At 46.5% G+C, this 12,785-nt stretch overlaps 1 protein-coding gene across 1 annotated transcript in view; it reads right to left on the bottom strand.

The window, feature by feature from the left end:
* Positions 1-12,785, bottom strand: part of Itga9 (integrin subunit alpha 9) — a 322,017-nt gene that overhangs the window by 252,105 nt on the left and 57,127 nt on the right. Inside the window, exons 7-10 of the mRNA XM_076843659.2 lie at positions 11,844-11,929; positions 9,463-9,531; positions 4,553-4,690; positions 782-887 (exon numbers count right to left, since the gene is read on the bottom strand). Coding sequence (XP_076699774.1) covers positions 782-887; positions 4,553-4,690; positions 9,463-9,531; positions 11,844-11,929 — 399 coding nt within the window. The remainder of the gene's footprint in view (positions 1-781; positions 888-4,552; positions 4,691-9,462; positions 9,532-11,843; positions 11,930-12,785) is intronic.

The raw sequence follows: 12,785 nt of genomic DNA, 5'->3' as shown, positions 1-12,785 counted from the left end.
ACTCCTCGAACAAATCCCAATTTTTCTTACTTAACTTTTTCTCATGGCTTCTTAACAGAAGTCATTTGTCTCCAGAAGTGAGGTCAAGGGTGAGGGACATGCATCCCCGTGACCTTGAGAGGTGCTTGCTCTCTCTGAATGAAACCCTAGGTAGTCAGTGGCATGAGGCATCAAAGGTCATGTAGGCCACATAAGAGCTGTACCCCAGCCCTGGGACATACTGTGCCCACGGTGCAGAAAAGAGGTATTAAACAGACCAGAGGCTGTGGAGGATATTGCTGTCCAAACAGGACATCAGGTCTGCATATCTCCATCCCTGCAACATACACACATTCACACACTCACCACCATTATCAGGGGAAATTTCCTTGCTTACTTCCCTAACAACATGGCAGAGCAGCCTGAAGCATCTGAGACTCAAAAGCAAGAAGAATTTGCCGCAGAGGAAGCTAAGTCACACTTATCTACCATGAGAAGCCCCCAGTGGACCCACCCCAAGGTTCGCTTCCCCTGCAAACACATAGCAGAGCCCTTAGCTGGAGAAAGGATTATCCAGAAGCAAACCCGCAGTGGGCTTCAGCACTTGGCTCCGAGCGTCTACGAGGAGAACACCTCTAGGAGCTGTACTTTCTTCCCTCAGAACTTCCATGGGCCTGCAGGGACAGCCAGGAGGTCCTGGAGAGTCTCGCTACAGATGGACAGTGGAGGGCAGGCTGCCAGTCTGACAGAGGAAAGTCGGCTATACCTGGAGGGCTCTACGGCCCGGCGTGACCTCACTCACCTGGGAACCCGTCATCATCAAGATCCTCCAGGCTGGCAATGCTCTCCCCAAAGTGTGCATTGTAAGCACCATCCCCATTCAGGGTCAGCTGCTCCTCCAGGGCTCCCTGGGAAACAGGATGGAGGAAAAAGTAGGATGAAAAAAAGAAAACAATAAAAACACAGGGCTCAGAGGGCCACCCTCCTACAGAACACCCATCAGCAGGAAACACCTGGGCAGAATCACAGGAACACAAACTCCTCTCTTCTGGGGGCAATATGAGTCCCTCACCTGTGCAGCAAGAGGGTCTCCCAGAGCCCAAGATGCATTCTAGAGGCCAGGGAACTATCACGTTGACAATGACTACACCTTCCCATCCTATCGCTCCACAGACCAGCAAGCCACCTGCCTGCCTGTCCCCACAGTAACCCCTCAGCCTTTCCTCTGACATAACGATTTCCTCAAAGTTGTTTTCAAGGGGTAAGCATTCTTCTATTTGTTTTCTCCTGTGCCTTTTGGTACCAGTTCATATCGCTGTTTTGCAAGATGCACATTATTAGCAATCTCAATGGAAAGGGATCATAGTTCGGAAAATCCAGGAACCCAGTAGTTCCTGGTCATGGGGTGGAGGGTGGTAAGATACCTAACCATGCCGTCGTCTTTCATGGCTCAGGAATGAAATTCCCAAGCAACCATTAACAGAGAGAAAGGGATCAGGGGTGTATAGTGGCAATAAAAGCCATCTAAGAATACCTACTCTCCCCAAATCATTGACATGTGAATACCAGAAGGTTAAAATGCAATCAGGTTTAAAGGCATAAGAATATATAAACCTTCCCCGTTGTAGAGGCATTTTGGACACACCATATACCCACAAACCATCCCACGAGTGTCTGGCTTTTGTCTTGACAAAAATCTTTCCCTATAAACACACCCTGCAATGTGGAAATAATAAAGATGTGATGATTTCTTGAGTCAGTGAAATCCCCACCCCAAAACACAAAAGAGTTGTCACTTAGTATCTGTGGGGTATTGGTGCCGGGACCCCTTTAATTCTAAAATCTGCAGATGTTCAAGTTCTTTATATAAACTGGCATGGTATTTGCATATGACCTATGCACACTCTCCTGTGTACTTTAAATTATTTCTAGAGTACTTATAAGATCTAATGCAATGTTAATGCTATACAAATAGTTGCTGTACTGTATCATTCAGGGAATGATGACAAGAAGAAAGTCTGTACATGGTCAATACAGATACAATTTTTTGTGCACATATTTTCAATCTGCAGTTTGAGTCTGCAAAACCCACAGATACAGAGGACCAACTGCATGTGACTTCTTCCTAGTCATGTGATGGGGAAGAGGAAAGACACCAGCAGGCGATTCCTTCTATGTACCAAGCATTGTCTGTCCATCTCCTCATTCAGATCTGAGGTCCTTTCCCCTTTCACAGATGAAGAAAACTGAGGCGCCAATTATAAGCCACCTGCTCATGTCACCAGCTAGGAACTGACAAAACCAAGATTCAAACTCAGGCCTATCATTTTTCCACTTTTCCATACGGCTTTATAATCACGAATCAACTGGAATAAGGTTGAGAGAAGTAATAGGATAACCTACGACATTCAGGTATATTGGGTGAGGAAAGTTGGGGGGCAAGGACACACGTGGTTGTGACATGCCCAGAGGAAGTCTAGGGGGGATTATCATGCTCCAAGATCCCACCTCCTTGCCAGGTATGTTGGAACATGCCTGAATTCCAGTGGCTCAGGAGGCGGAGACAGGAGGACCTGGAGTTCAAAATCAGCCTCAGCAACTTAGCAAGACCTTGTCTCTAAATAAAATATAAGAAAGGGCTGGAGATGTGGCTCCATGGTTAAGCACCCCGGGTCTATCCGTGGTACCAAAACAAAACAAAAAACAAAAAACTGCACCTGCTACTCTGGACACACAGTCAAGCTGTTGGGCTTGAAATCCATGCAAATGCTTCCTCCTGCAAATACGTCAGCAGCCACAAAGTGCCCATTGCTCTCACCTACAGAATCATGTCAGTCCTCTCTGCTCTTCCTCCCAGAATGTTAGTGGGGCTGCAGTGCCGAGAGCATCTTCCCACCCAGGTTTTAGATCCACCTTCCCCCAAAATCTGCAAATATCACAGGCAGCGCAAGGCTTAACATCCCTGGCTCTCCTCCCGCTGGTGGCCCTTCCTCCTGGCATCTTCCCACCTGATGAAAGTTAAACACCACCCTCTCCCAGCACTACCATGTTGGTCACTGCTTAACAGTACACTCTTTTTTTGTTTTTGTTTTTTGCAGGGGGCATGTACCATGGATCACATGCAGGGGCACTTAACCACCAAGCCCCTTTTTGTATTTTATTTAGAGACAGGGCCTTACTGTTGCTGAGGCTTTGAACTCGTGATGCCTCAGCCTCCCAAGACACTGGGATTACGGGCGGGTACCATCATGCCCAGCAGATTTTTTTTTTTATTATGAAAGATTGCAATTTCACCCTTTGGATAAAAATCAAACAAAATCTACCCAAGCATCTCCACCCAGAGAGTTGTTATGAACATTCTCTCTGTATACCACATGTATTAAGGTTATTTGTAACATATAATAATTTTCACTATTTTAAAAAATATTTTTGTCAGGGCTGGGGATGTGGCTCAAGCGGTAGCGCACTCGCCTGGTGTGCGTGCAGCCCGGGTTCGATCCTCAGCACCACATACAAACAAAAATGTTGTGTCCGCCAAGAACTAAAAATAAATACTAAAAAATTCTCTCTCTCTCCGACTCTCTCTTAAAATATATATATATATATATATTTTTGTAGTTGTAGATGGACCAAATGGCTTTTTTTTTGCCCCCTCAAATTTTTATATGGTCCTAAGGATCAAACCCAGTACCTCAAACGTGCTAGGAAAGCACTCTGCCACTGTGCCCCAGCCTTCATCCTGGCTTTTTAAAACACTAAGCCTTGTGTCATGCTTCCTAAGGCGTGGGATCAGAATGCATTTATTGAACCCTTTCCTTCTCTTTGAACACTCCAATTCTAGATCCTGAGATGCCGCTCTCTCATGGCCCCTCCACCCACTCACCTTCCCTTGGCTACAGAGGGACAGAAGCATCTTTCTGAATCTGTCCCATCCCTTTCATGGCTGTGCACAATATGGGACATCATGATTACAGCCAGAGGCCACGTCATCAGCCTCCACCATGAATTAGGGGCCCTTCCACCTCACACCTCAACCCACTTGCCCAGTCCTCTGCTGGGAGTTCTGCCCGAGCCCAGCCCGTCTGCCTCTTTCCTCTAGATTCCTCCCAGCTATCAGAGCCACTGCTTCCCCAGAGCACATGTCTACATACACTCTCAGAAAGGCAGCATAACCTAGAGACCAAACATGGCAGCTCTGAAGCCAGCTTACCAAGGTTTGAATCCCAGCCTCACCACGACTTAGCTATGTGATTTGGGGCATGTGACTTAACCTCTCTGGGCCTCAATGTTTCATCTGAAAAATGAGAACCCTGGACATCATGTGTATGTAGCATTGAAATCACTCATAGGAAATAAGGAAAAATAGTCCCTGGTAGAGAGTCAGCCCTCAGTAGTCTTCCTGGCCCCCGCATGTTTGCAGTTATAACATTGTACAAGACTCTCCATTAATGGATCATTAAGCTTCTTCACGGCAGGAATTAGGTCTTTACACCTCCTGGGTAGTGGCCCAGTGCATGCCCAGAGGGTGCTCAGCCACTTCCCCACCCCCCACCTTGCCCAGCACCATACTCACGTTTCCTTTGTTGATGTAGACGGTGACCTGCCCCTCGTCTCTGATCTCAGAAAACATGGGGGCCCCCACCAGCAGGTCAGAGAGGCCGTCCCCGTTCAGGTCAACTGCGCATAAGGAGGAGCCGAAGTAAGAGCCCATCTGCAACCAAGTCGATCGCAACAGAGCATTCAGTGTCCGCCCTCGCACACGAGGCCCTCGCTCTCCTCTGGCAGTGCTGGCTGTGCTGCCCACGAGGCAGGATGCCTAGGCCAACAGGGAAGGCTGGCTCCCTGGGGCCTTCTGAGCCTCAGGACACCAAAGTTCACAGGCTCAGCAGGCCCCTGTCCTGTCGCCCCATTCAGGGAAGGCTAAGAGGCCAGTCCCTGGAGGACGTAGCACTATTTCTTTAAATCAAGCTGAGGTTGCAAATACAGGTTACAACCAGGAAAAAGTACCCACTATCAGACATTTAACAAGGCCAAGCTAGCAGGAGTATGGAATTTCACAACATGAGGTGGACACGAAATGATTGTTACAGGTCCGGCCTGGTGGTGCATGCCTATTAATTCCAGCGGCTCAGGAGGCTGAGGCAGAAGGATCGCAAGCTCAAAGCCAGCCTCAGCAAAAGCAAGATGCAAAGCAACTCGGTGAGACCCTGTCTCTTAATAAAAATACAAAATAGGGCTGGGGATGTGGCTCAGTGGTGGATTACCCCTGAATTCAATCCCTAGTACCCACCCCCCACCTAAAAAAAAATGATTGTTTCAGGGGAAAATGGGTTATCCTCCCCCCATTCCACCCCATTGCTGTGCATACTAGAGACTGGTCAGGAAGGAATGATCTGAAGAGACAGAAAAAGGTACAACTCAAAGCCGGTTGGATGAGGGCACAGCACCAGCTTCCCTCAGGCATAATTCATCCAGTACCTGTGGTTTTAAATCCAGAGTCTCAAACCCAAACACCACTGGGGTCCAGGCAGGTGAGAGAACAGGTGATAGAACAGTGTGCTTACAGGTGGCAAGGGACAATTGTCCTCAGTGTCTGAGAACAACAGGAAGTAGAAGAGACTGCGGCAGGCTGGGGCCCACAGGGCTGCATCCCATTTTCCCAAAATTCAAAACTTTATTTGAAGGACCTGTTTTATAAATGCTGACAATTTATTTGTATTAAAAATGATCAATGAATACTGTACAGGCCAAATAAAAACGTGTGCAGGCTGTCATCTTCCTAGAGACAGCTAGCTTGTAACTTTTTTTTTTTTTTTTTTTTTTAAGTCTGGCCTTTTAAAATAAAGGACAGGGCTCTGGCTCTGCTGACCTGAAGAGCACTTTCTCTGGCTGTCGGAGTTGTTGTCAGTCCACTCAGGGGAGGTGCAGAGAGGTGGGAGCACTCCAGTCGACTTCCTGCAGCTAACGCTGGCCCTGGAGGGCTTTGAGGAAGTCACGCAAACCTTTCCCATTCCTGGGACAAAGCCAATCGCCCCACTCTCCACGGAGGAGGACGACATCGGAAAGATTTGAGGAGGATGGGGAGGATAGAAACCAAGTTGCCAGTCACTAATCCAACAGCCTCGCCCATCTCCCCAGCTGAGCTTTAGTAGAAGAAACTGGTAAGACACAGGCAAGGCCAGGATGAGCAGAGCCAAGGGCTGCTCTCTCTGGCTGAGCCCCAGGGGAACTGCTTGCTTCATTCCAGTGGGCTATTTAACTTGGCATCTTCCTGGATGTTAGATCAGAAACCCCTGTCGGTGAAGTTTCCCATCTCAGTTTTGAAATGCAAACACATCTCCAGTTAATTCAACAGGACATCCACACAGCTATGACAGGCTTTGGGGTGAGCAATCCTTGACCCCACCTCCCCATCAATCTGGAGGTACAGGGGCGTGCATTTGTGTTAACATCTGAACTGCACGCATATTCATCATTTCTTATGTGCACCATTTGTGGGATATTAATCCATAGAGGCCAGAATCTGTTTTTCTTTTCTTTTTTTTTTCTTCCTAACAGGATACAAAACAACCTGACCAAATTCTAGGCAAATAAAAACTGGAGTGAACTGGGGGCTGAGGGGAAACTCTCCTCTCTGGGTGTGGCACAGGGGTAAAGCCAAAGCACCCTTGGAAAGCCTGGGCATCATGTCCTCTCCCTAGGAGATAATAGAGAAGTCAGAGAAACAGGAATATCGCATTTCTTCAGGCAAAAAAAAAAAAGCAGAATAAGATGCAGAAAGAGAGGTGAGGACCTATTTCAAAATCAGAAGGCTGATGAGGCGTGTAAAGCAAGCTGGAGAAATTGGCAAAAGAAAGGGAAAGCCACAGAGCCAGGAGGGTGAGGCCGGATAAGGAGAAACTACAGAGTGGGGCAAAGGTTCTGGAAAGATGAGGCAGAAGGCTGGGGGGAAAAAAGGCAGATGGCTATGCAGCTGAGGGCCCGGAGGGTAAACATCTGGACGCTTCTGTCCCTGAAGCGGGGAACCTAACGTATCTTGTCACAATCAGGGAACCTATAATTTATCTTGTCACAATCAGGCATGTCCCTTTTGGAACCAGATGGCATTAAGTTCTAAGTTTGGACAAGGAAAAGTTCGGAAAGATTTCCCTGACATCTACCCCCCATAACCTGACCAACACCTGAGAACAGGTGGGTGGCCATGGAAGTTATCATCCAAAGTGGGAGGTTTTCAAGGAGAGGGGTGCAATCAATTGCTAATTAGGCCATGACATACACCAGGACCCCAGGCACAAATGGGGGCCCCTGTGCTGGGCAGAGAGTGGAGGAGGAAGATACCAGGAGGCACTGCCACAATTGAACAGAAAGATGCTCAGTGAAGACACCACCACATGGGGCTGGGGATGTGGCTCAAGCGGTAGCGCGCTCGCCTGGCATGCGTGCGGCCCGGGTTCGAGCCTCAGCACCACATACAAAGATGTTGTGTCTGCCAAATACTAAAAAAATAAATATTAAAATTCTCTCTCTCATTCTCTCTCACTCTTTCTTTAAAAAAAAAAAAAAAAAAAAAAAAAAAGACACCACCACAAGCTTTCAAACCCAGTACCTTTAAGGGGAGGTACAGTTTGTACAGTAGACACACACACCCCCATTCATTGGGAGGTTGTTTTGGAGAAAGATCTAAAAACGTTAGGCTTAGTAGTATTCACACCCACCATGCTTGCTGGGGCTGTTTTGATCCACAGCGGTATGGAGCTATTTCTTTTCTAACTTTAGGGGCAGTTGGAAAGTCTTCTGCAGAATAGCACACTAGTCCCTTTTCAATGCTGTTGCCTTTGGGGTTTTGGAAATGTTAAAACAACACAAGTCAGCGTGGTTCTCGGGGGAATAAAAAACCATTCTGAGGGAAAAAATGCAAAACCAAGTTAGATACTGCATTTTTTTTTAATTTTAAAGGTCATGACAACTATATACTAAGTGTGCTTATTAAGGTTGTTAGAATTGCAGTGGTGTGCAATTTCAGTCTCAACCACTCAGAAGACTGAGGCAGGAAGATCACCTGAGCCCAGGAGTTGGAGGTCAGCCTGGGTAAGGTAGTGAGACCCCCCATCTCAAAAAAATAATTGCAAAAAGGCCTACTGGTGGAACGAGATGGACATTATTACCCTAGGTACATGTCTCAAGACAAGAATGATGCAACTCTACTTTGTGTACAGCCATAAAAATGAAAAATCGTGCTTCATTTACTATGAATCAAAATGCATTCTGCTGTTATGTATAACAAATTAGAATAATTAATTTTAAACGAAAAGAAAAATAAGAAGGCCTACTTGTGAGATTTTTAGATCTCAGAATATGGTTTACACCAGAATAGCATGAAATGATCCCAGGCTGTCATTCAGCAAGTTTCACTTAACAACAGGGAATAGAACTGGGGCCAGAGGCATGTGGCTCAAGAAGGAAATGATCATTTTCCCCCTTCAGGATAATGTTAAGTAAAATCACCTTTTGGCATTCTCCCGTCTCCTAGAGTCTCCCTCCCTACATCCCAGGCCTGCTGTGCGTCTTCCCAAAAGCCCATTGAGGCCTCCAAATTACACCACACCCCACCCCGCCTCCACTGCGCCTCCTAGAGCAGCCAGTCTCAGCCAAACCATCCTACTCTCCTAAAGCCACGCACAGCTGTGCAGAGCCGAGAAGCCTGCAGAAGAGCAGAGGTTATGAGTCAGAAGCCTCTCTAACCAGCTTCTTTTACTATACTGCAATACAAGGTAATCCTGTAGGAAACAGAGGACCAGGGACAGGGTGGGAACAACATATGCAGATGAACCTTCTCCAGGACTCTGGTCAGGCAGCTTCCTGAGCTAATTCTATATCAAGGTTCCAGGAGGAATTGGATGATGTCTGGGTTTTCTTTGTATGACAACGGTTCTCCCAGCAGTGACAGAGGAGGGCAGAGGGTGCAGGAAGAGGGGGCAGCCTCAGGCTGGTGAGAGAGACACTGAGCAGCATTTTTCCTCCTGCACCCTTTAAACAGGATCACCGGTGTCTAATGGGTTTGCTCCCTAAACCTAAGGAGTGAGAAAACAATCTAGTTAGGATGCAAGCAACGACTCAGCTGTACCTGACCTCTCTGGAGGCGTAGATGAGAGGCAGATGGAAGGGGGCTAAGGTGAGAGGTGGAGAAAGGCAGAGATGGAGCAGGCAGCACTTGGATGAAGTGTCTAGACTTCAGCAACCTTTTAAAATGCTATGTGTGTATAAACTCATCTTGCTGCATTGACAGTTCCTAAAATGAGCATGAATCCCCTTAAAGCCTACAGGTCACACACAGGACCGAGAAAGTAAAGGCACCAACACACAAGCAGAGCTGTCGTGTAAGCATAGGGCTCAGGCAGGGTCGTTACTGGATTGTCTAAAAGGAACCTGCTCCCACATGATCTAATCTCTCAAACAAATAGTCACTTACACCAAGAACCTCACCTTTTTACCTGATGCCTGAAAAATCTTAATCAAGGTGCCTGATCTTCGGTCCACTCTAAAAATATAAACCTAAGGAATAAAAAAAAAAAAATGGAATTAGGACGAAGCAATGACCAATGATATTGACCAGCATCTTCCTGGGAGGCAGTCACACCTGTAGCTGTGTTTAAATCAGCTGATGACAATGAAGACATCACCATAAGCTCTTGTCTAACCAACCCTGCCCAAAAAGTGTCCTTCAGACCTGAGGCAAAAGTGTCACGGGCACTGATCTGGAGCAGCCACGTCTGATAAGACCAAGGAATACCCAAATTACTAGTAAACAACTCAACACTCAGGAAAAAAAGGCTTTTCTTCCTGAAAATGGTCCTTCAATCCCCTTAGTTACACCTTTAACAGGTATAAGACAAAGGGCTGAAAGAGAGCATTTTAGCCAAAGTTATTCTCCAAAGTGATTCCACATAATATTAGTGCCATAGAGTCTATGTGGGTAAATATGAGTTGAGGCTAGAAAATGCAAAGTTAAGCATTAAATAAATTCCTGCATTGTGTAATGTCTTAGAGCCTTTAGCATGGGGATTTAAATAACAATGAACCTCACCGACATTTAACTTTCTAAGTATACCCAAATATGAACTTCTTTTTCAAGTTACATCTTATGGAAAGACTATCTCATGAGACACAGGGTAGGGGCCTCTCCCCTGGGTAAGGAACTGCCATATTAGTGTGAAGGCTTTTGCACCCCAACATGGGAAATGGATATCAAAATCCTGAAGGCCAGAGGTCTGTTTGGGGGTCCTTGGAGAGCAATTCTGCATGAGCCCTGGTCCCTGGGCATGTGAGATAATGAGCAACTCTGTCCACTACAACCAATTTCCCCAGTGACTCTCAGGTCAAGCAATTGAAAGAAGCCTTTTCTATTCTTTTTTTGTTAAGTAGATCCAGGACTCCTTTCTGGCGCTCTCGGTTGTAAATAACCATCCTTGCCTTCAGACCTGACAGGGACCATGCAACATCCCTGTCATCTGAAGGAGAAACAATACAACCAAAGCAAGTTTTCTGCAATTACTGAGAAAAGAAAGTCGCTGTCATCAGCACAAAGGTATCTGTGAACCAGGAGGTAAGCAATTTTACCGCCTGACAGAGAAGCCTAGTGACAGACAGTTCCTCCCCGGGAGACGCCACTGAGGCGGAGACAGCTCCGAGTGCTCTTCCCTCCACCATGAAGAGGAATTCGTGTGACTCAGACTTGAAGTTATCAGAGTTCATGTGCATGATTCCTTATCCACCAATCAGGGCCCTGGTTTATCTGATTCGACCTCTCTCCACAGTATCAGCCTAGGGGGGAGGGAGGCATACTCTGCAGAAATATGAGCAGTGGCTCCCAAGCCCTGCCCAGGAGGGTCCACAGAAACGGCCCTCATGAACACACCTCTGTCATGCCCATCAACTGCACGGTCTCTCTGATCTGCCTACCAGCCTAGCTGCAGGGTCCCAGTAACAGTGGTCTCAGCCCATTTGGCCTCTCTAGAATTCAGAGCCCATTTCTCCAAGCCACAGAAGCAGCAGCCAGACTCTACCACAGGTCCAGCCTTGGGGCTGTGGATCCAAAATTCAAGCCACCCGCTCAGTCTTCCCCATCAGACAAAAATGCAGATCCCTTGCCCATGTAGACATCCCCATTCTATGATTCCTATACCCTGAAGCTAAACAATGAACATAGTCCCCTTGGAGGCCATGATTCCCAAAGTGAGTGGGACAGACCAAGACCCACAGGTCTGTTCTACACTGTGGACAGACTTTAGAGAATGTCAGACCCACATATTGCTAGAATAGCCTTGGGTTCCACCAGTCTTGGGAACCCAATGTTCCTTCTGAAACACTGGGGAAATAAATAGGAATCCAAACATTAAAAAAAAAAAAAAAGGCCTAAAGGTAGCTGGGACTATCCTGGTTCTATTTAGTCAAAGCCAAATCTGGTAAAGTCAGGAAGGTGGGGGATTTAAAGTTGGACAGCATTGAATACTTCTTCGAAGGGCACCCTGATGCCAAGGGAGACTTACAAATCATTCTCTCTCTCTCTCTCTCTCTCTCTCTCTCTCTCTCTCTCACACACACACACACACACACACACACACACACACACACTTAAAGAAAAAAACATCATGAGAGCCTAGACAGTGTGAATAGTATTCACACTCTGGTGATGCTTTCAAGGTCATCTCTCCAAAGTTGCTGGAATGAGACTGTCAAAGGGTTCCTCATGATTTTGTCTCTCACCCACCAGTCACCCAAGAGAATATTCAGGTCAAAGTCAGTTGGCAAACCCCTACGACAAGGCAGCATGCTCTCCTCCTCTGATCCCAGGTGTTTCTCCTCACCTTTCCAATGCCTTCATCCTGTGGGGCACCTCCTACCACATCGGTGGTAGAGGGGTGAGAGAAGCGGCCAGCGGTCACTGCATAGCCTAAACAGGATGGATGGAAACCAAGGACAAGGTTGAAGAAGGCAGCAAGAGAAAATATGCATTGGATTAAAAAGAAAGAAAGAAAAAACATTTTTCAAGCAAGTTTCATTATCTGGGCAGCTATGGTCCAGTTATTCTTAGAACATAAATAGAACCGTGGAAAAAATGACAGCTGTCAGTCTCCTCATGTTTAAATGGCACATATCACAAAAAAGCCACATTCACAAGGACCCTGGGGCAGGAAAGAGTGCTGAGTACCCTCTCCAGGACTGGTACTGTGCTAACAGTCTGTTTTTGCTTTTTGAGATGTAATTTTCATAAAGAATATGTGTCTGAAGTGTAGACCTTAAGGAGTTTGTACACACATGACCATGCTAGCGCCACCCGGATCAAGAAAGTGAACATAAACCAAGAACCACAACCCTGGAAGGTTCCCCAGCCCCATAGGTGGCCATTATTCTGATTTTTATTATTTATGATACTTGATACTCATCCATGCTGTTGCCTGTAGTAATGTGTTTTCATTTCTTTTCATTTTTGAGTCCTTTCCTACTGGATGAACATACCATCTCTTTCTCCTCCTGTTACTTGGGGCAAGTAAAGCTGTTGTGAGCCATTTTTATATATCTTTGGGTGACAGTTATTTCAATATAAAAACTCTATGAAGAATGCGTGATCGTTTCTTCTGTTTACAGATTTGCAGATAGATAAAACATGTCCAAATTCACAGTCCAAATGTCTCCTGCCTTCTGAGGGCCTTGCTTTACAGGCTGAAGGCACTCCTCTGGCAGGCAGAAATGCTAGACAGGTTGCCTGCATTATGTTCCCTGGTCTCGCCATCATCTTTGAACTCTAA

Source organism: Callospermophilus lateralis, chromosome 1 (genome assembly GCF_048772815.1).
Source record: "Callospermophilus lateralis isolate mCalLat2 chromosome 1, mCalLat2.hap1, whole genome shotgun sequence".
Taxonomy (NCBI): Eukaryota; Metazoa; Chordata; class Mammalia; order Rodentia; family Sciuridae; genus Callospermophilus; species Callospermophilus lateralis.
This window is presented reverse-complemented; position numbering and strand designations above follow the sequence as displayed.